This window comes from Thalassophryne amazonica, chromosome 1 (genome assembly GCF_902500255.1).
Source record: "Thalassophryne amazonica chromosome 1, fThaAma1.1, whole genome shotgun sequence".
NCBI lineage: Eukaryota > Metazoa > Chordata > Actinopteri > Batrachoidiformes > Batrachoididae > Thalassophryne > Thalassophryne amazonica.
Genome location: NC_047103.1, coordinates 116,918,497 through 116,939,213, shown reverse-complemented (window position 1 = coordinate 116,939,213; position 20,717 = coordinate 116,918,497). Strand labels below are relative to the sequence as shown.

Genomic DNA, 20,717 nt, shown 5'->3' with positions numbered 1-20,717 from the left:
TCTTCCACATCAGCTTGTGGGTCTGGCAGGCCAGACACAGCCTTTGCTGCCTCTTCTGGTGTCCATGGACGGAAGACATGAAGGAATGGCGGCTGTCCTTGAGCTATATTTGGGTTTGGGACCTGGATCATTGGAGCAATAAAACTGTGATCTGGGGATATATTGAAACCGTATTTTAGAGGCGGCTTAATCATAGCCCTGTCTCTCAAAATGTATTTTTTGGGCATTAAAGAATTTGTTGCCGCAGGCGGGGTCAATACAGTTGAAAATTCCACCCTCTGATTATCCAAAAATGGATTTGGATACAGTGAGCATATTGGGTCATATGAGAGACCTTCAGAACTCCCCTGGGGATAATTAGGGTCAAAAATCGGGTCCTTTACCAGTGGTGGAGCCACTGTTGGTGCCGCTTGTCTTACTGCAGCCTGATTTTGTGGCTGCAGGGGTGGATTTACATCACGGCCTCTCACGGCCGTCTCATTATCTTCAGGTTTTACAAACATTACTTTCCTCTCTGACTTTCCTTTCTCGTCCTTTTTCCTCTTTATGGCCTCTACTCTCATCCGTGCTTCACTGAGCCATACTTTTGCACTTTCTATTTCTCCTTCCTTTCTTACTTTCCTGTTACCCTTTTTATTTGCTGCTGCTGCTGTAAGTTTTAACACCAAACCTTCACAATCTGGCATAACCAATTTACCTGAAAAGCCATATTTCTTTTTCCATTTAGTTATGTACTTCAGATTTTCCGGATTGCGTTTGTGCATGTATTTTTCGTCGCCCTGAAATAGGGGCTTATTTTCTGTGCATGTGTTTCCCATGTTGTTCACCTATTCCCCTTCACTGTGCAAAGTTCAGGTCAAGCTTCTACCCCGTGGGGCGGACCTTCCTTGGAATCCCCCTCTTTGCAGACTCGTCGGGAATATGTGAGTGTGGTGCGTATGGACTTAAAATGACCTACTTTGCAGACAATGGCTCCACTTTTATCCCCTGATAAAATGGGATATCAAGCTGTCCGTGCTTCAGTCACTCACAGTCTCATTCTTTTATCATTACTAAGGAATACTCAGTCAAACAATACCACACATACAGTCCGACACTGTCTCACACACACACACACACTCCCACAACCGCTCCAACTCTCACACATATACAAAATAAATTACAGATTTCATCAATGATTGCAATTACAGACAAACCCTCATCTAAAAAAAAAAAAAATAAAAAAATAATAATAATAAATCATTTTATATCAAGACATAAATAACACAACAAAATCCTTACAACAAAACAACAAAAACAGAATTTTCTCTCATTCATACCACAAACACACTTAGTTTCATTTTTGAAATAATCAATTAATTTGCGTCTCTCTAACTGCTTCTCCTGAAATTTATTCTTACTCCTCCTGTATTTCTCAGCCGGATGGGGACTCTAACCCCTCCGTCACCTGTGCCGGCAGGACCGGAGACTCTAACTCCCTCCCCCGCACTTTATTCCGAATGGGGACTCTAACCCCTCCGCCACCTGTGTCGGCAGGACCGGGGACTCTAACTCCCTCCCCCGCACTTTATTCTGGATGGGGACTCTAACCCCTCCTCAACATATTTTCCTCACAGGCAGGCAGTAATTACTTACGTTAATTTGTTGCGCCCCTCATTTGGTTCGGAGGCGTCGTCACTCTACTGCGGCGAGCGGAGGTGGACGTCTATAGTCACCGGCCCGACGGAGAATTCACTCCTCAGGACTTTCCTTCGATCCCTCTAGTGGAATCGGCTGTGCACGGTCTGCGGCGTGTCTCCCTCCGTTCGCTCGAGAAGATCTGTCGACGCCCCACGTTGGGCGCCAAGAAAAAACTGTTGGGTTTGCACCCCATTTTTAAAGAAATGAGAGGCACAAACACTGAAAAGAAACCAGTCAGAGAGAGACAAATATATATATATTTTTTGCTCTGCGCAGAGGAGGAGAACAATGAAGCAGCTTGTAAGTGCTCAGCCACAAAGCTCTCCTAAAATCTCCTCCTCTGGCCCAGCCTTTTATTTAGTTCAACATGAGAAAAAACAAACAAGGACAGTCGGGAGAGGTTACACATGAGTCATGTCTGCAAGAGGGTGATAGCAAAGCGAGGTAACGGCTGAAACCTTCCATTCCTGCAACATGAGCCTTGTGGCTCGTCAAAGCAGGATAAGGCAAAATGAAAAATAGTTTGCTCAATCATGAAGAATGCAGACAACAAGTCTTTCTTTGTAAAACCTCCTCTTCTCACAAAGAGGAAAAATAATAAGCATAAACTATAAGAAAATAAATAATAATAATATAAGCATAAACTAAAGAAAATAAATGATAATAAGAGCATGAACTATATAAAATCCTTGACAGTGCTCCGAGCTACGACGACGAGGCAGAAAACGCCAGATCATTTCTAAGCTGATGGCTCTGTGGATGCGAGACCATCGTGTGCACTTTCTCTGGTTATCACAAGAGCTGGACATCAGCCATTTTCTGGCAGATTTCACTTTTAACAAGAGATTTTGTCATGGAAAGCCGCACGGAGGCTTCGTGCGTAACTACCGATTCGCTGTCTGAGCGAGACAAAGGAACACCTCCGTTTCGGTGTGTCAGAGGACAAGTTAGGACAAGCCTATCTCGCTTTTCAATGCTTACAAGTCCAGTAAGTATCAGAGAAATTGTGGAGAGCTGGGTAACAGCTCTCCACTGTTAAATTTAATGTTACAACAACAGTAACAGTCCTTATTCTCTGTGAAGCCCGTAAAATTTTCACCAAAAGCCAGATAAATTTTTCAAATGGTTTCCAGGTGCCAGTCTCTAACAGCTTCTGAAAAAAATGTGATGGAAAAAAAGTCCAAATCATTCCGCCATTTCCAGACAATGAAAATCCAACGAGGGGGCGGGACCACTCCTTCCACAAGGCGTGCTCACAGGCGAATGACGTCACCGACGGGCGTGGAAAAACTCACGCATGCGCACGAGGGTTCAAGCTTGTCTGATGTAAAAACATATGAATCAAATCCATATAGTTTAAAAAAAAATAAAAAGGTCCGTTACTTTATTGACAGACCTCGTACAAATGGCGTAATATACAAATAATGAATGTTCTTGAGCTCAGTGATACAAATATTTCATGAGGTGAACAGGGATCGAATTAGTACGTGCATGTGTTAGTTTGTGCACGTATTATTCGAGCAGTGCACGTAATTTTATACTGCACTAGCACTGGTGCAAGTAACTTTATCCAAGTTTTATCAACTATAAGCACCAGTAGAATGAACCAATAAAGGAATAAATAAGGAAAAAAAAACAATTTCCAGTGTGTTGTCTTCATCTTCCCTGCGTTTTATAACTCTCACACATGGAGCGAGTTGCTGTGCTCTGTTTGTTGTGGAAAGCTGACAAACGTCACCAGTGGTGGCGTTCCTGGGTTCACAACGTCCTCGTGAGACGTTCTTAATTCTGGGAGTTTCATTATTTGCTGCAGGAGCTGCAGCAAATAACTGGAGCTGCAGGAGCTCTCTTTGCAGTCGTAACCTTCTGTAACTGACAGCTTGGAGCTGGTTTGTGGGAATTTGGAGGAGTTGGCGATTCCACTCCTAAATTTCTTAAGTGTTACAGTAGGCACTGCACGTACTTTGTTTTCCTGCGGAGGACTTTTCACTCAGGAAAGAATTGTGTGTTCACACACCCACATAACCTGTTTGTGCTTCCTGCCAACAGTACCCGATCCGACAGCTGGAGGCAGTGGCCACCTGGGGACTCAGGACTTGGCGGCTCCGGTGTGTTGCAGGTCTCCATTGGCAGTGGAAATCGTGTGGGGCCCGGCTCTTCTCTGGACAGGCGTCTCCTATCCTCGAGCCTGCCCACACGTCACCTGTTATTCAATTGACTGTTACCTAGAAGTAGTATCTGTATTCCGTTGTGCACATTTTCACAACATTAAATTGTTATCTTTTGGCATTTTCATTGTCCGTTCATTTACGCCCCCTGTTGTGGGTCCGTGTCACTACACTTTCCCAACACCCCCGGTAGTGTGAACGCATGCGATGGTCGGGGCGTGCAATAGCACGTTTCGTATAGCACCAAAATTAAACGCTAAAAAAGAACTATTGCACTGTCAATGAAACACAACAGCAACTGGTACAACTTATCCATGTCACGTGACAAACAACCCACCAATCAGATGACAAGGATCCACTCAGCCGTTACATTGCCATATGATGCATATTGTCATATTGTAGTCCGACCCAAACAAAAACCAAAATTTCCATCAGTATATATCCTCTCCACCTTAGTGTCATAATTGACTGGGCCCTTAACTCCTTGTCTACATTCAGCAACATGTGACACAATAGTGACCCAGTTACGACTGTGACCCACTTGTTTTAAGGCCACATTGGAGACTTTAGTGTCTTGAAGAGAGATCCTGCCCTCCTTCTAGTCATAACTTAGAAACTGGCTGATCTACAGGCTTAAAAAACACAGCACACATAAGCAATATTTTGCCTTTGGGTTAACCAAGCTCCAGTTGTTTGTTTATTTATTTATTTTTGTGAGAATAGCACATCTTCGTTTTCTCCGATGAATATAGCTTTTATAACATATCGTGTCGGTGTTTCTTTGAACTATGAATTCATGAAAATTTTGTGTGGTTTCTCCCCAGTATCTCTGTCTCACAAAATGATCCCCAAGTGGCCATCATCCTGCTTTCTGCTGTTGCTCTGGAAACTGTGCACTGTCTCTCCTGGAGAAAACAAGAAGCCCAATTTTGTGCTGATGATGGTTGATGACCTGGGAATTGGTGACCTGGGCTGCTATGGCAATACAACCCTTAGGTAAAAACTGTTCAGCTGTGTTTAGATGGTCCTAAATTGCTTGAATAATACAGAAATACAGTACAGTAAGTTGGATTCACGACAAAGCTGCTGTTTGTTTAATTTAATGTTTGTTTGCAACAAACATTAAATTAACTATTTTATTGCAGATTGTGTTGCAGATGTATTGCAAATCTGTTGTTAGCAGAGCTGCAACATTTAATTGATTATTAAATTAATTGCCAGGTAGTTTAGTAAAGGATTGTTTATTCTTCTTTTTCATACAGCAGTGTTCAGAATAATAGTGCTATGTGACTAAAAAGATTAATCCAGGTTTTGAGTATATTTCTTATTGTTACATGGGAAACAAGGTACCAGTAGATTCAGTAGATTCTCACAAACCAAGCATTCATGATATGCACACTCTTAAGGCTATGAAATTGGGCTATTAGTAAAAAAAAGTAGAAAAGGGGGTGTTCACAATAATAGAAGTGTGGCATTCAGTCAGTGAGTTCATCAATTTTGTGGAACAAACAGGTGTGAATCAGGTGTCCCCTATTTAAGGATGAAGCCAGAACCTGTTGAACATGCTTTTCTCTTTGAAAGCCTGAGGAAAATGGGACGTTCAGGACATTGTTCAGAAGAACAGAGTAGTTTGATTAAAAAGTTGATTGGAGAGGGGAAAACTTATACGCAGGTGGAAAAATTATAGGCTGTTCATCTACAGTGATATCCAATGCTTTAATGGACAAAAAAAACAGAGACGTGTGGAAGAAAATGGAAAACAACCATCAAAATGGATAGAAGAATAACCAGAATGGCAAAGGCTCACCCATTGATCAGCTCCAGGATGATCAAAGACCGTCTGGACTTACCTGTAAGTGCTGTGACAGATAGAAGACACCTGTGTGAAGCTAATTTATTTGCAAGAATCCCCCGCAAAGTCCCTTTATTAAATAAAAGACGTGCAGAAGAGGTTACAGTTTGCCAAAGAACACATCAACTGGCCTAAATTGAAATGGAGGAATATTTTCTGGACTGATGAGAGTAAAATTATTCTTTTTGGGTCCAAGGGCCGCAGACAGTTTGTGAGATGACCCCCAAACTCTGAATTCAAGCCACAGTTCACAGTGAAGACAGTGAAGTATGGTGGTGCAAGCATCATAATATGGGCATGTTTCTCCTACTATGGTGTTGGGCCTATATATCGCATACCAGGTATCATGGATCAGTTTGGATATGTCAAATTACTTGAAGAGGTTGTTCCCTTATGCTGAAGAGGACATGCCCTTGAAATGGGTGTTTCAACAAGACAATGACCCCAAGCATACTAGTAAATGAGCAAAATCTTGGTTCCAAACCAACAAAATTAATGCCTTGCAGATGTGAAGAAATCATGAAAAACTGTGGTTATACAACTAAATACTAGTTTAGTGATTCACAGGATTGCTAAAAAAGCAGTTTAAATGTAATAGTTTTGAGTTTGTAGCGTCAACAGCAGATGCTACTATTATTGTGAACACCCCCTTTTCTACTTTTTTTTACTAATAGCCCAATTTCATAGCCTTAAGAGTGTGCATATCACGAATGCTTGGTCTTGTTGGATTTGTGAGAATCTACTGAATCTACTGGTACCTTGTTTCCCATGTAACAATAAGAACTATACTCAAAACCTGGATTAATCTTTTTAGTCACATAGCACTACTATTATTCTGAACACTACTGTATGTCCAAATTCTCACATTTCAGCTTCTTAAATGTGTTTGTTTTTTTTTTTGGGGGTTTTTTTTTTGCATTTTGATTAGTTTCCTCCTTTTCATTTGAGAATAAATGCATAATGCACTCTCCAATCATAGTGCAATTATAGTGCACAATCACTTACAGTTCCACAGACTGTATATGGGACAGATAGATTCTCCATTACAACACCCATAAGTTTGCCGAATAGCTTTTTCTGAAGCTCAAATGGGACGGCTCCAAAAGTCAACATGTTGGCAGTATCCTAACTCAAGCCAACCCATAAATGGGTAAAGAGGTGGCATGTAGGCATGATCTGGATTTGGGCAGGATGAACTGAGCCTGGAATGCCCACACCTAATTTTGGAATTTCCAGTCATGCTGAGGCTAACATTGGGTCAGATGTTTCATTAACGCATATTTAACAGGTTGTGCTTGGGACTCCGGCGAGGGAGGTCACATATCCTCCTCTCTCCTTTATTTCCTCTATCTCTGCTCCAACCTTCGAAATCCCTACTTCTCTCGACTGTGAATTCTTCAAACTATATTTGGATTAATCATGGAACTGATCACCTGGTCTCTGAGCGCTATTGACTCCATTTTTGTTCAACAAGAAAATCAGGCCTGGGGGACCCTGCATGCCCAGATGGAACCTACCTTGCGGGCTATGTCCTCAACACCTGGGAGAAGTGGAGCATTGCATGCTTGGTACCACTCTCTGTGGAGGACGTCGAAGACTTATTTATATTTGGTTTTATTGTGGGAGGGCTGGTGCTTATTGGTTTATGTGCTGCCCTGACCTACTGGAGAATTGGCAAGACGGCTGCTACCAGAACCACGACCCCTCACTTGTCCATCATGATTAATGAGTTGGGCAAGGCGATGCAGTCTCAGACTGCGTTAACCCTTGAACTCAGACGTAAGTTGGATAACTTCTCGGAGCAAATGTACGGCTTGCAAAGGAAGATGTCGGAGACCAGGGAATACTCGTAAATTGGATTTGGTCAGTCAAAAGAGCTCCAAATGTGTTTCCCTGCTCAACCCTAAACATGGCAGGCTTATCAGCCTCTGAAGGTCAAAACACCCCGCTGTTTTCCTCCAGAAGAATCTCTACGGCCTTGGTGAACCATTCGGCTGCCCTTTTATCTTCTGCCCTCCCCTACAGTCTGATGTTGTCAAGTCAACTCCAGACATCATGCACACACTAACAGAAACTGATACAAACTCATCTGACTGATACAAACTCATCTGCACACATGACGCAGCCCCCCCCCGCCTGTGCCCTGCCACTCCCCCCGAGCTTGTGGCTGCGCAGGACACTGCTGCAGCTCCCCCACACTCACTTTGCCTCAATTCAGATGACTGACTGTCTTAAAGTTTTACTTTTACTTTACTACATTTACTTAGAAAAGGAGAATCTGCAGCCACGATCACCAAACGAGCATCCATGGTCCTGGCAATAGGGGAAGACTGGAGATTGGGAGTGGGACTGAATAGGCAGCTCCATTTCCTAGTGGAGATCTGCAGCACCACATTGCAACCAGATATGGTGGTGTGTGCCACATCCAAAATAACTGCTCTTCTGATCAAGCTAACTGCACCATGGGAGGAGGAAATGGAGGAAGTGCTCAAAACAAAGAAAGCAAAATACTCTGACTTGGTTGTGGAATGCAGGGAGAGTGGATAAAGGATGAAGCATCAAGCCCAAATAATGAAGGATGAATAATGAGCCACGGAGCTTTTTTTTTTTTTTTTTTTTTTTTTTTGTTACAAGAGGATTTATTCATTCCACGTCCCTTTAGAGATAGGGTGAGGAGCTTGGTAACTCGGGAGGGGCTCGGAGTCGAGCCGCTGCTCCTCCACGTCGAAAGGAGTCAGTTGAGGTGGCTCGGGCATCTTTTCCGGATGCCCCCTGGACGCCTCGCTGGAGAGGTGTTCCGGGCACGTCCCATTGGGAGGAGGCCCCGGGGAAGACCCAGGACACACTGGAGGGACTACATCTCTCGGCTGGCTTGGGAACGCCTTGGGGTTCCCCTGGAGGAGCTGGGGGAGGTGTGTGTGGATCGGAAGGTCTGGGCGGCTTTGCTTGAGCTGCTGCCCCCGCGACCCAACTCCGGATAAAGCTGAAGAAAATGGATGGATGGATGGATTTATTCAACTATTGTGGGAGAATGGTGGCTCTTGGAGGCATTGTCTTCAGTTAATGAAGCTCATCTCTGAGCACGGTGCTAATTTCAAGATGTTTAAAATTTAGCTCCAACAGTGTGGGGCAGTTTGTGTACGAGTTACTACAATGAATAACGAGAATTGTAGAGGCATGTTTGTGGTGCGGAGGATGCTAAAAGCCCATTTAGTCACATAGCACTACTATTATTCTGAACACTACTGTATCTCCACCAGCCCTACAGCTAGCCTAACAGGCACCGTTGGAAGTACAGCAGGCCTGCTGCAGAACCTAGGAGTTATTAACCCTCTGGGTCCAACGCTGTTGTATACGATGGCTGAGACCAAGCTTTACTTAATTATAAATAACTTTTAATGATATGAGATAGAAACTTACTTTTTTTGCTGAAAAGTTAACTCTGCAGACTTTCGAGCCAGCTGTCAGCCATCTTTGTACTCCTCATAGAAGCTGTGTGATGATGTGCGCAATGTGAGTGTCTAATCGAAATTGGTTCACCGTCACATGGTTTTTCAAAATCCAGTTGTAGGGCAGATTTACCTCAAATCAGATCAAATCAATTTCATTTATATAGCGCCAAATCACAACAAACAGTTACCCCAAGGTGCTTCATATTGCAAGGCAAAGCCATACAATAATTAAAGAAAAACCCCAACGGTCAAAACGACCCCCTGTGAGCAACAGTGGGAAGGAAAAACTCCCTTTTAACAGGAAGAAACCTCCAGCAGAACCAGGCTCAGGGAGGGGCAGTCTTCTGCTGGGACTGGTTGGGGCTGAGGGAGAGAACCAGGAAAAAGACATGCTGTGGAGGGGAGCAGAGATCAATCACTAATGATTAAATGCAGAGTGGTGCATACAGAGCAAAAAGAGAAAGAAACACTCAGTGTACTCACATGATAAACCAAAGATCGTTTTTAGCACTGATGTATTACTAGTTGGCCCATTTGAATAGGCATCTGCATGCATGCTCAAATGCGCCCTGGTCAGGTAGCAATAGGGATGGGTATCGATAAGATTTTATCGATCTCGATACCATTATTGATTGTGCTTATCGATCCGATTCCTTATCAGTTCCCTTATCGATACCTCTTGTGAATTTTTTGTGTACTAAAAGTAGGCTTTACAGGTTTTCTATGTCAGCGAGTCAAAGAGCTTTTTCTTATCGTGCACCCGCTCTGTGGAACGGTCTTCCTGCGACCGTGAGGCAGTCGGAGTCCGTGGACATTTTTAAGTCAAGACTTAAAGCCTATTTTTATTCTCTTTCTTATGATTAGTTTTTTTATTTTTTATCTGTTTTATTCTTTTACTTCTGTTTTATGTATTTGAATTTTAAAAAAATATTTATTTATTAAAATTTTTTATGTTGAACTGTTCTATGTGAGGTGCCTTGAGATGGCTTTTGTTGTGATTTGGCGCTTTATAAGCTGATTAAATTGAATTGAAATTGAACAACATTTTATTGCGTCTTAAAGTAAATAAATATGAAATTGGTCACTGGATCCATAAACTTTGGACATAATAAACTCTACATGGTGGATCCTTGTTCTCTGGACATAAATAGAAATAAACAATCTGTAGTTATTGTTGAAATCATTTCCTTTCAGACATTTTTGGCATGAATGTCTTTCCATATATATCTGAGCTGAGCTCTTACAGCTGTGCTGTGCTGCATGTCAGGATGTAATTTATAAAGAATGCAGAACGTCTCATTTTGGGATGAAAAAAACGTTTTAGTCGATTGTAGTTTCTTGTCTGTATTACAACATTTGTAAGAGGTGTCATTTAAAGCGGCAATTCATTTTGAAGTTATTAATTCCGACCAGACTCTCTCGGCAGAGAGCCGCGCAGCGTTTGGAGCTATGCCAACAGAACGGAGGACGATTCTCGTTTCTTGACTGCAACAAGAGTCCCAGTTAGTGACTTTAATCCACACAAAAGTGACTCACGATATTTTAATGGCTTTGAGAGGGGTTAAGAAGCGGACTTGCTGTTTTTGAAGAGCAGTGAATCAGAGAACCAACGAGCTAGTGTAATGAAGCATTGCTTCAATGGTTCACACTTCAAAGTGGAGTCGCGCTGCAGAAATGGTTGATTACACAGCTGCTGCAGGGTCTGTAATCAATGTAGAGGAATAATTGTTTTCCCGACTAACACCCTCAAAAACAATGGCTGCTCTGAAGACCGATAAGGGAATCGTTAAGCACAAAGGCTATTGATATCGGTGGATCGAATCAATTCTTAACAATATTCAAAAATAACTGGTTCTCGATACCCAACCCTAGATAGCAAGCATCACACTTTACTAACTACGTAGTAGCGGCTGGCTAGGGTGCACTTTAGTTACAGTCCATACGGGCCAGCGCACACTGTGTGCCAGTTAAAGCATGCGTTTTTTTCAATTAAAATGTACCTGCTGTGTACGGCATGCTGGAACATTGCAGTGATATGACATGCTATCACCTTTTATCATCATTCATTTGAGTCTCATGAATGTTACAAATTGCTCTATGAAAATTAATGATGATAACACACACACAATGCAACACAACTTACTACACCTTAACTAAAGTGAAATATACAATGACATGGCTAAAATTCTTCTCTACTACACGATCAGGAGGTGGTCGTGAGATGTTAAATGCAGCTTGTTACTCCATGTATTCTAAATGATGCAGGACGCGCGATTAACCTGAAGCTCTGTGCGATCCAAAAAAATTCTCACACGATGAAAAATCAGCTGAAAAAGGGCCAAAATTCGCACTGGCACCAGTAGATCATGGCAGTGTTCTATTTATTTTGACACCGGTTATATCAGACGGTTATCTAATTACAACTTGGCTTTTTTTTTTTTTGAAAATGCCTTTTATTTACAAATAAAAAAATGGCATATTTTACAAAAGCACATGTATCTGTATACACCAGCACATGACACACCTCACATTAATGTGTTGTTTACATAGAATGAATCATCCAATCAGTGTGAGCAGAGGCACATTTTTCCCAGAATGCCATCTGTCTGTGTTTGTTACAAAACTTCAGAATTAGTGCATTATTCAACATTAAAAGATATATGTTATATCTTAACTTTGCACAACTGACAGAATTGACATTGATGGAGTTATTCTATCAGTATTCATTTTATTTATACACCAAACCATAACTCAGCATTGCTTTATTTTCCAAGACCTCGGTCTGACGGAAGCGCTATGATTGGATAGAGCGTTGAGCTTTGCGGCTCCTCTCAGTTGCTTCTGTGCTGGAAGCCATGTAGTAAACAGAAACTTCCAGCATGGGGCAGGACGCTCAAAGACGGAAGTGCTGACTCATTGTTTGGGTCTGCTGTTGCTTTTGATGCTTCCAAAAGCGATTGTTGTGTTAAAACTCAAAATCAGCTTGTTTAGTAGTTGTAAGTGTACTGGAGACAATATTGGAATTTATCAGTTATCGGTTATCTGTAACTTCCAATACATTTTTGGGGGGGTTTGTTTTAACTTTATCGAAGATAACTTTTTAGTTAACTGATTATCTGTTATCGAAGTTAATTTTTTGGTTATCTGTGCCCACCACTGCTTATATATAGTAAACATACAGGCAGATGGAATTTCCTGCTTGGCATTTCTGCCTGTCGCACCTCCTCCAGTACCCATGGGTCAGCTGCAGGGTCATCAGCCATTCCTCAGTGTTTTATCCCTTTAATCCTGGAACGTCTCCTGGTGGCGGGGCAGTGACAGAAATGTCTCCCTGTCACTCCCTGCAGCTGATAGCTGTTGCCCCCTGCGGCTGTAATTTAGGGTTAGTTGTTTTTCCCCCAGCACTTGTCCTTCCTTCACAGCCAGAGCCAGAAGCTGCCTTTTTCTGCCTCCTCTGTCAGTTCTCTCACTGCTCTCTTCAATTTCCCTCCGGCCGTTCCTGCCTCCCTCAGTGGACGTATGATTGACAACCCCACAAAGCCTCGGCATCCCACTTCGACTGGGTAGATGGTGGTCTTCCAGCCGGCCTCCCGAGATTCGGCAGCCAGCTCGGCATACTTAGCCTTTTTGAGCTTGAATGCAGCCTCAGTCCCTTCCTCCTGTGGGATTGTCAGCTCAATGAGGTACACCTTTCTTGCATTGGTAGACCACACAACAATGTTGGGATGAAGAGTTGTAGTGACGATCTCTGTAGGGAACCGAAGTTGCCTGTCGAGATTGACCCTCATGTCCAACTCCTGGTCAGGGAAAAGGTTCTTGATATTTCTCTTTGTCCTGATGTATCTCTGTCCCCCACCCTCCATGACAAAGTTGTTCTGTGTCGATGGTGACTTTTTGTTGTCCTGTCGACACTTCTCCAGCACTTCGGCTAGCTTCCTCAGGACCTGGTCATGGCGCCATCTATAATGGCCTTGAGAGAGCGCGACCTTGCAGCTTGACAAAATGTGCTGACGACTTGCATTATGGGCATTGCAGAGGTAACAGCATTCTTCTTTCCCAAACCACTGGTGGAGAACTTCAGTAAACATACAGGCAGATGGAATTTCCTGCTTGGCATTTTTGCCTGTCGCATCTCCTCCAGTGCCCATGGGTCAGCTGCAGATTCATCAGCCAGGAACCATCATTTCTCAATGTTTCGCCCCATTAATCCTGGAACGTCTCCTACTGGCGGGGCAGTGACAGAGACGTCTCCCTGTCACTCCCTGCAGCTGATAGCTGTTGCCCCCTGTGGCTGTAATTTGGGGTTAGTTGTTTTTCCCCCAGCACTTGTCCTTCCTCCTCAGCCAGAGCCAGAAGCTGCCTTTTTCTGCCTCCTCTGTCAGTTCTCTCACTGCTCTCTTCAATTTCCCTCCAGTCGCTCCTGTCTCCCTCACTAGACGTATGATTGACAACCCCACAAAGCCTCGGCATCCCACCTTGACTGGTAGACGGTGGTCTTCCAGCCGGCCTCCCGACATTCGGCAGCCAGCTCGGCACACTTAGCCTTTTTGCGCTCGAACGCAGCCTCAATCCCTTCCTCATGTGGGATTGTCAGCTCAATGAGGTGCACCGTTCTTGCATTGGTAGACCATACAACCATGTCGGGACAAATAGTTGTGGTGACGATCTCTGTAGGGAACCGAAGTTGCCTGTCGAGATCGACCCTCATGTCCCACTCCTGGTCAGGGGAAAAGGGTCTTGATATTTCTCTTGCCCTGATGTATCTCTGTTCCCCACCCTCCATGAAAATTCACTAAGGTATATCTTATATATTATATTCCAATTCTAACGTGGAACTATGCCGGTATACAAAGGTATATCTAAAAAGGAAGAGTAAAATAGGAGAGTAGAAAAGAGTAGAGTAGAGCCACTTAGATGCCTGGTCTTGAGAACCAGGGATGGTAGGTTAAGTTGTTCTCTGCCGATGGTGACTTTTTGTTGTCCTGTCGACACCTCTCCAGCACTTCAGCTAGCTTCCTCAGGACCTGGTCATGGCGCCATCTATAACGGTCCTGAGAGAGCGCAACCTTGCAGCCTGACAAAATGTGTTGAAGACTTGCGTTATGGGCATTGCAGAGGTAACAGCGTTCTTCTTTCCCAAACCACTGGTGGAGGTTGATGGCAGAGTTTTTGTATACCAGACAGCTTGTTCCAGTTTAGAGAACTGGGAATAAGAAGGCACAGCATCAACACAGACTGTTAAAATCTAGAGGTCTGTGAGCAAGAATATGATACGATACTCCACCACCCCCTCAACTCTGCCATACCAGTTGCTTATATATATATATATCAATCAATCAATCAACTTTTTTTTTATATAGCGCCAAATCACAACAAACAGTTGCCCCAAGGCGCTTTATATTGTAAGGCAAGGCCATACAATAATTATGAAAAACCCCAACGGTCAAAACGACCCCCTGTGAGCAAGCACTTGGCTACAGTGGGAAGGAAAAACTCCCTTTTAACAGGAAGAAACCTCCAGCAGAACCAGGCTCAGGGAGGGGCAGTCTTCTGCTGAGACTGGTTGGGGCTGAGGGAAAGAACCAGGAAAAAGACATGCTGTGGAGGGGGGCAGAGATCAATCACTAATGATTAAATGCGGAGTGATGCATACAGAGCAAAAAGAGAAAGAAACAGTGCACCATGGGAACCCCCCCACAGTCTACGTCTAAAGCAGCATAACAAAGGGATAGTCCAGGGTCACCTGATCCAGCCCTAACTATAAGCCTTAGCAAAAAGGAAAGTTTTAAGCCTAATCTTAAAAGTAGAGAGGGTATCTGTCTCCCTGATCTGAATTGGGAGCTGGTTCCACAGGAGAGGAGCCTGAAAGCTGAAGGCTCTGCCTCCCATTCTACTCTTACAAACCCTAGGAACTACAAGTAAGCTTGCAGTCTGAGAGCGAAGCGCTCTAATGGGGTAATATGGTACTACGAGGTCCCTAAGATAAGATGGGACCTGATTATTCAAAACCTTATAAGTAAGAAGAAGAATTTTAAATTCTATTCTAGAATTAACAGGAAGCCAATGAAGAGAGGCCAACACGGGTGAGATATGCTCTCTCCTGCTAGTCCCCGTCAGTACTCTAGCTGCAGCATTTTGAATTAACTGAAGGCTTTTTAGGGAACTTTTAGGACAACCTGATAATAATGAATTACAATAGTCCAACCTAGAGGAAATAAATGCATGAATTAGTTTTTCAGCATCACTCTGAGACAAGACCTTTCTAATTTTAGAGATATTGCGTAAATGCAAAAAGGCAGTCCTACATATTTGTTTAATATGCGCTTTGAATGACATATCCTGATCAAAAATGACTCCAAGATTTCTCACAGTATCACTAGAGGTCAGGGAAATGCCATCCAGAGTAAAGATCTGGTTAGACACCATGCTTCTAAGATTTGTGGGGCCAAGTACAATAACTTCAGTTTTATCTGAGTTTAAAAGCAGGAAATTAGAGGTCATCCATGTCTTTATGTCTGTAAGACAATCCTGCAGTTTAGCTAATTGGTGTGTGTCCTCTGGCTTCATGGATAGATAAAGCTGGGTATCATCTGCGTAACAATGAAAATTTAAGCAATACCGTCTAATAATACTGCCTAAGGGAAGCATGTATAAAGTGAATAAAATTGGTCCTAGCACAGAACCTTGTGGAACTCCATAATTAACTTTAGTCTGTGAAGAAGATTCCCCATTTACATGAACAAACTGTAATCTATTAGACAAATATGATTCAAACCACCGCAGCGCAGTGCCTTTAATACCTATGACATGCTCTAATCTCTGTAATAAAATTTTATGGTCAACAGTATCAAAAGCAGCACTGAGGTCCAACAGAACAAGCACAGAGATAAGTCCACTGTCCGAAGCCATAAGAAGATCATTTGTAACCTTCACTAATGCTGTTTCTGTACTATGATGAATTCTAAAACCTGACTGAACCTCTTCAAATAGACCATTCCTCTGCAGGTGATCAGTTAGCTGTTTTACAACTACCCTCTCAAGAATCTTTGAGAGAAAAGGAAGGTTGGAGATTGGCCTATAATTAGCTAAGATAGCTGGGTCAAGTGATGGCTTTTTAAGTAATGGTTTAATTACTGCCACCTTAAAAGCCTGTGGTACATAGCCAACTAACAAAGATAAGTTGATCATATTTAAGATTGAAGCATTAAATAATGGTAGGACTTCCTTGAGCAGCCTGGCAGGAATGGGGTCTAATAAACATGTTGATGGTTTGGATGAAGTAACTAATGAAAATAACTCAGACAGAACAATCGGAGAGAAAGAGTCTAACCAAATACCGGCATCACTGAAAGCAGCCAAAGATAACGATACATCTTTGGGATGGTTATGAGTAATTTTTTCTCTAATAGTTAAAATTTTGTTAGCAAAGAAAGTCATGAAGTCATTACTAGTTAAAGTTAATGGAATACTCAGCTCAATAGAGCTCTGACTCTTTGTCAGCCTGGCTACAGTGCTGAAAGGAAACCTGGGGTTGTTCTTATTTTCTTCAATTAGTGATGAGTAGAAAGATGTCCTAGCTTTACGGAGGGCTTTTTTATAGAGCAACAGACTCTTTTTCCAGGCTAAGTGAAGATCTTCTAAATTAGTGAGACGCCATTTCCTCTCCAACTTACGGGTTATCTGCTTTAAGCTACGAGTTTGTGAGTTATACCACGGAGTCAGGCACTTCTGATTTAAAGCTCTCTTTTTAGAGGAGCTACAGCATCCAAAGTTGTCTTCAATGAGGATGTAAAACTATTGACGAGATACTCTATCTCACTTACAGAGTTTAGGTAGCTACTCTGCACTGTGTTGGTATATGGCATTAGAGAACATAAAGAAGGAATCATATCCTTAAACCTAGTTACAGCGCTTTCTGAAAGACTTCTAGTGTAATGAAACTTATTCCCCACTGCTGGGTAGTCCATCAGAGTAAATGTAATTGTTATTAAGAAATGATCAGACAGAAGGGAGTTTTCAGGGAATACTGTTAAGTCTTCTATTTCCATACCATAAGTCAGAACAAGATCTAAGATATGATTAAAGTGGTGGGTGGACTCATTTACTTTTTGAGCAAAGCCAATAGAGTCTAATAATAGATTAAATGCAGTGTTGAGGCTGTCATTCTCAGCATCTGTGTGGATGTTAAAATCGCCCACTATAATTATCTTATCTGAGCTAAGCACTAAGTCAGACAAAAGGTCTGAAAATTCACAGAGAAACTCACAGTAACGACCAGGTGGACGATAGATAATAACAAATAAAACTGGTTTTTGGGACTTCCAATTTGGATGGACAAGACTAAGAGTCAAGCTTTCAAATGAATTAAAGCTCTGTCTGGGTTTTTGATTAATTAATAAGCTGGAATGGAAGATTGCTGCTAATCCTCCGCCCCGGTGGGTGCTACGAGCATTCTGACAGTTAGTGTGACTCGGGGGTGTTGACTCATTTAAACTAACATATTCATCCTGCTGTAACCAGGTTTCTGTAAGGCAGAATAAATCAATATGTTGATCAATTATTATATCATTTACCAACAGGGACTTAGAAGAGAGAGACCTAATGTTTAATAGACCACATTTAACTGTTTTAGTCTGTGGTGCAGTTGAAGGTGCTATATTATTTTTTCTTTTTGAATTTTTATGCTTAAATAGATTTTTGCTGGTTATTGGTAGTCTGGGAGCAGGCACCGTCTCTACGGGGATGGGGTAATGAGGGGATGGCAGGGGGAGAGAAGCTGCAGAGAGGTGTGTAAGACTACAACTCTGCTTCCTGGTCCCAACCCTGGATAGTCACAGTTTGGAGGATTTAAGAAAATTGGCCAGATTTCTAGAAATGAGAGCTGCTCCATCCAAAGTGGGATGGATGCCGTCTCTCCTAACAAGACCAGGTTTTCCCCAGAAGCTTTGCCAATTATCTATGAAGTCCACCTCATTTTTTGGACACCACTCAGACAGCCAGCAATTCAAGGAGAACATGCGGCTAAACATGTCACTCCCGGTCTGATTGGGGAGGGGCCCAGAGAAAACTACAGAGTCCGACATTGTTTTTGCAAAGTTACACACTGATTTAATGTTAATTTTAGTGACCTCCGATTGGCATAACCGGGTGTCATTAATGCCGACGTGAATTACAATCTTACCAAATTTACGCTTAGCCTTAGCCAGCAGTTTCAAATTTCCTTCAATGTCGCCTGCTCTGGCCCCCGGAAGACAATTGACTATGGTTGCTGGTGTCGCTAACTTCACATTTCGCAAAACAGAGTCGCCAATAACCAGAGTTTGATCCTCGGCGGGTGTGTCGTCGAGTGGGGAAAAACGGTTAGAAATGTGAACGGGTTGGCGGTGTACACGGGGCTTCTGTTTAGGGCTACGCTTCCTCCTCACAGTCACCCAGTCGGCCTGCTTTCCCGGCTGCTCGGGATCTGCCAGGGGGTAACTAACGGCGGCTAAGCTACCTTGGTCCGCACCGACTACAGGGGCCTGGCTAGCTGTAGAATTTTCCACGGTGCGGAGCCGAGTCTCCAATTCGCCCAGCCTGGCCTCCAAAGCTACGAATAAGCTACACTTATTACAAGTACCATTACTGCTAAAGGAGGCCGAGGAATAACTAAACATTTCACACCCAGAGCAGAAAAGTGCGGGAGAGACAGGAGAAGCCGCCATGCTAAACCGGCTAAGAGCTAGTAGCTACGCTAAGCTAGCGGATTCCTAAAAACACGCAAAGTGAATAATGTGTAAATAATTTAGAGGTGATTCAGCAGAAGGAGTGCTTTAGTTAAGGCACGTAAAGATTACACTGGGAAACAAATCGTAATCTAGATAACTAGATCAATCTAACTGCGCAGATTAAACAGCTAACAGATACAGAAAAACACCGCTGTGCTCCGGAACAGGAAGTGATACAATACCACAGTGAGAGCCAACCACCAGTAGAGGCAAGCAAGAGCAACAATTCCGCTTATATATATATATATATATATATATATATATATATATATATATATATATATATATATATATATATATATATATATATATATATATAGGAGGTCTGTTAGAAAAGTATCCAACCTTTTTTTTTTTTTTGCAAAACCTGATGGATTTGAATCAAGCGTGCTTGCATGAGCCAAGCTTGAACCTTCGTGTGCATGCGTAAATTTTTTCAGGCCTGTCGATTGCGTCAGTTGCTGCCAAGCAGCATTTGTGTCAGGTCGTGTGTAGTGCTCTCGGCAGATTTTCATTGCAAGGACAGCCAGGTGAAAACCATTCGGAAGATTCAGACGGCTTTCGGTAACGATGCTATGGGCACTGTTGCAAAAAAAAAAAAAAAGGTCGGATTTTCTAACAGACCTCGTATGTATATACAGTGAGGAAAATAAGTATTTGAACACCCTGCGGTTTTGCAAGTTCTCCCACGTAGAAATCATGGAGGGGTCTGAAATTTTCATCTTAGGTGCATGTCCACTGTGAGAGACATAATCTAAAAAAAAAAAAAATCCAGAAATCACAATGTATGATTTTTTTGTAATAATTTATTTGTATGTTACTGCTGCAAATAAGTATTTGCACACCTACGAACCAGCAAGAATTCTGGCTCTCACAGACCTGTTAATTTTTCTTTAAGAAACCCTCTTTTTCTGCACTCTTTACCTGTATTAATTGCACCTGTTGAAGTTGTTACCTGTATAAAAGACACCTGTTCACACACTCAATCAATCACACTCCAACCTGTCCACCATAGCCAAGACCAAAGAGGTGTCTAAGGACACCAGGAACAAAACTGTAGACCTGCACAAGGCTGGGATGGACTACATGACAACAGGCAAGCAGCTTGGTAGAAGACAACAACTGTTATGATTATTTATTAGAAAGTGGAAGAAACACACGATGACTGTCAATCTCCCTCGGTCTGGGATTCCATGCAAGATCTCACTTTGCGGGGTAAGGATGATTCTGAGAAAGCTCAGAACCACACAGGAGGACCTGGTCAATGACCTGAAGAGAGCTGGGACCACAGTCAAATCAAATCAAATCAAATCAATTTTATTTATATAGCACCAAATCACAACAAACAGTTGCCCCAAGGTGCTTTATATTGTAAGGCAAGGCCATACAATAATTACGGAAAAACCCCAACGGTCAAAACGACCCCCTGTGAGCAAGCACTTGGCGACAGTGGGAAGGAAAAACTCCCTTTTAACAGGAAGAAACCTCCAGCAGAACCAGGCTCAGGGAGGGGCAGTCTTCTGCTGGGACTGGTTGGGGCTGAGGGAGAGAACCAGGAAAAAGACATGCTGTGGAGGGGAGCAGAGATCAATCACTAATGATTAAATGCAGAGTGATGCATACAGAGCAAAAAGAGAAAGAAACACTCAGTGCATCATGGGAAACCCCCAGCAGTCTAAGTCTAGAGCAGCATAACTAAGGGATGGTTCAGGGTCACCTGATCCAGCCCTAACTATAAGCTTTAGCAAAAAGGAAAGTTTTAAGCCTAATCTTAAAAGTAGATAGGGTGTCTGTCTCC

General features: G+C 42.7%; 1 protein-coding gene across 3 annotated transcripts in view; it reads left to right on the top strand.

Moving 5' to 3' along the window:
* Positions 1-20,717, top strand: part of sts (steroid sulfatase (microsomal), isozyme S) — a 74,554-nt gene that overhangs the window by 8,830 nt on the left and 45,007 nt on the right. The window contains exon 2 of one of the 3 annotated variants that reach the window (XM_034173626.1): positions 4,673-4,844. In XM_034173626.1, coding sequence (XP_034029517.1) covers positions 4,690-4,844 — 155 coding nt within the window. In that variant the 5' untranslated portion in view covers positions 4,673-4,689. Of the gene's footprint in view, positions 1-4,530; positions 4,845-20,717 lie in introns of those variants that run through there. The other 2 variants (XM_034173631.1, XM_034173620.1) reach the window with 2 other exon arrangements.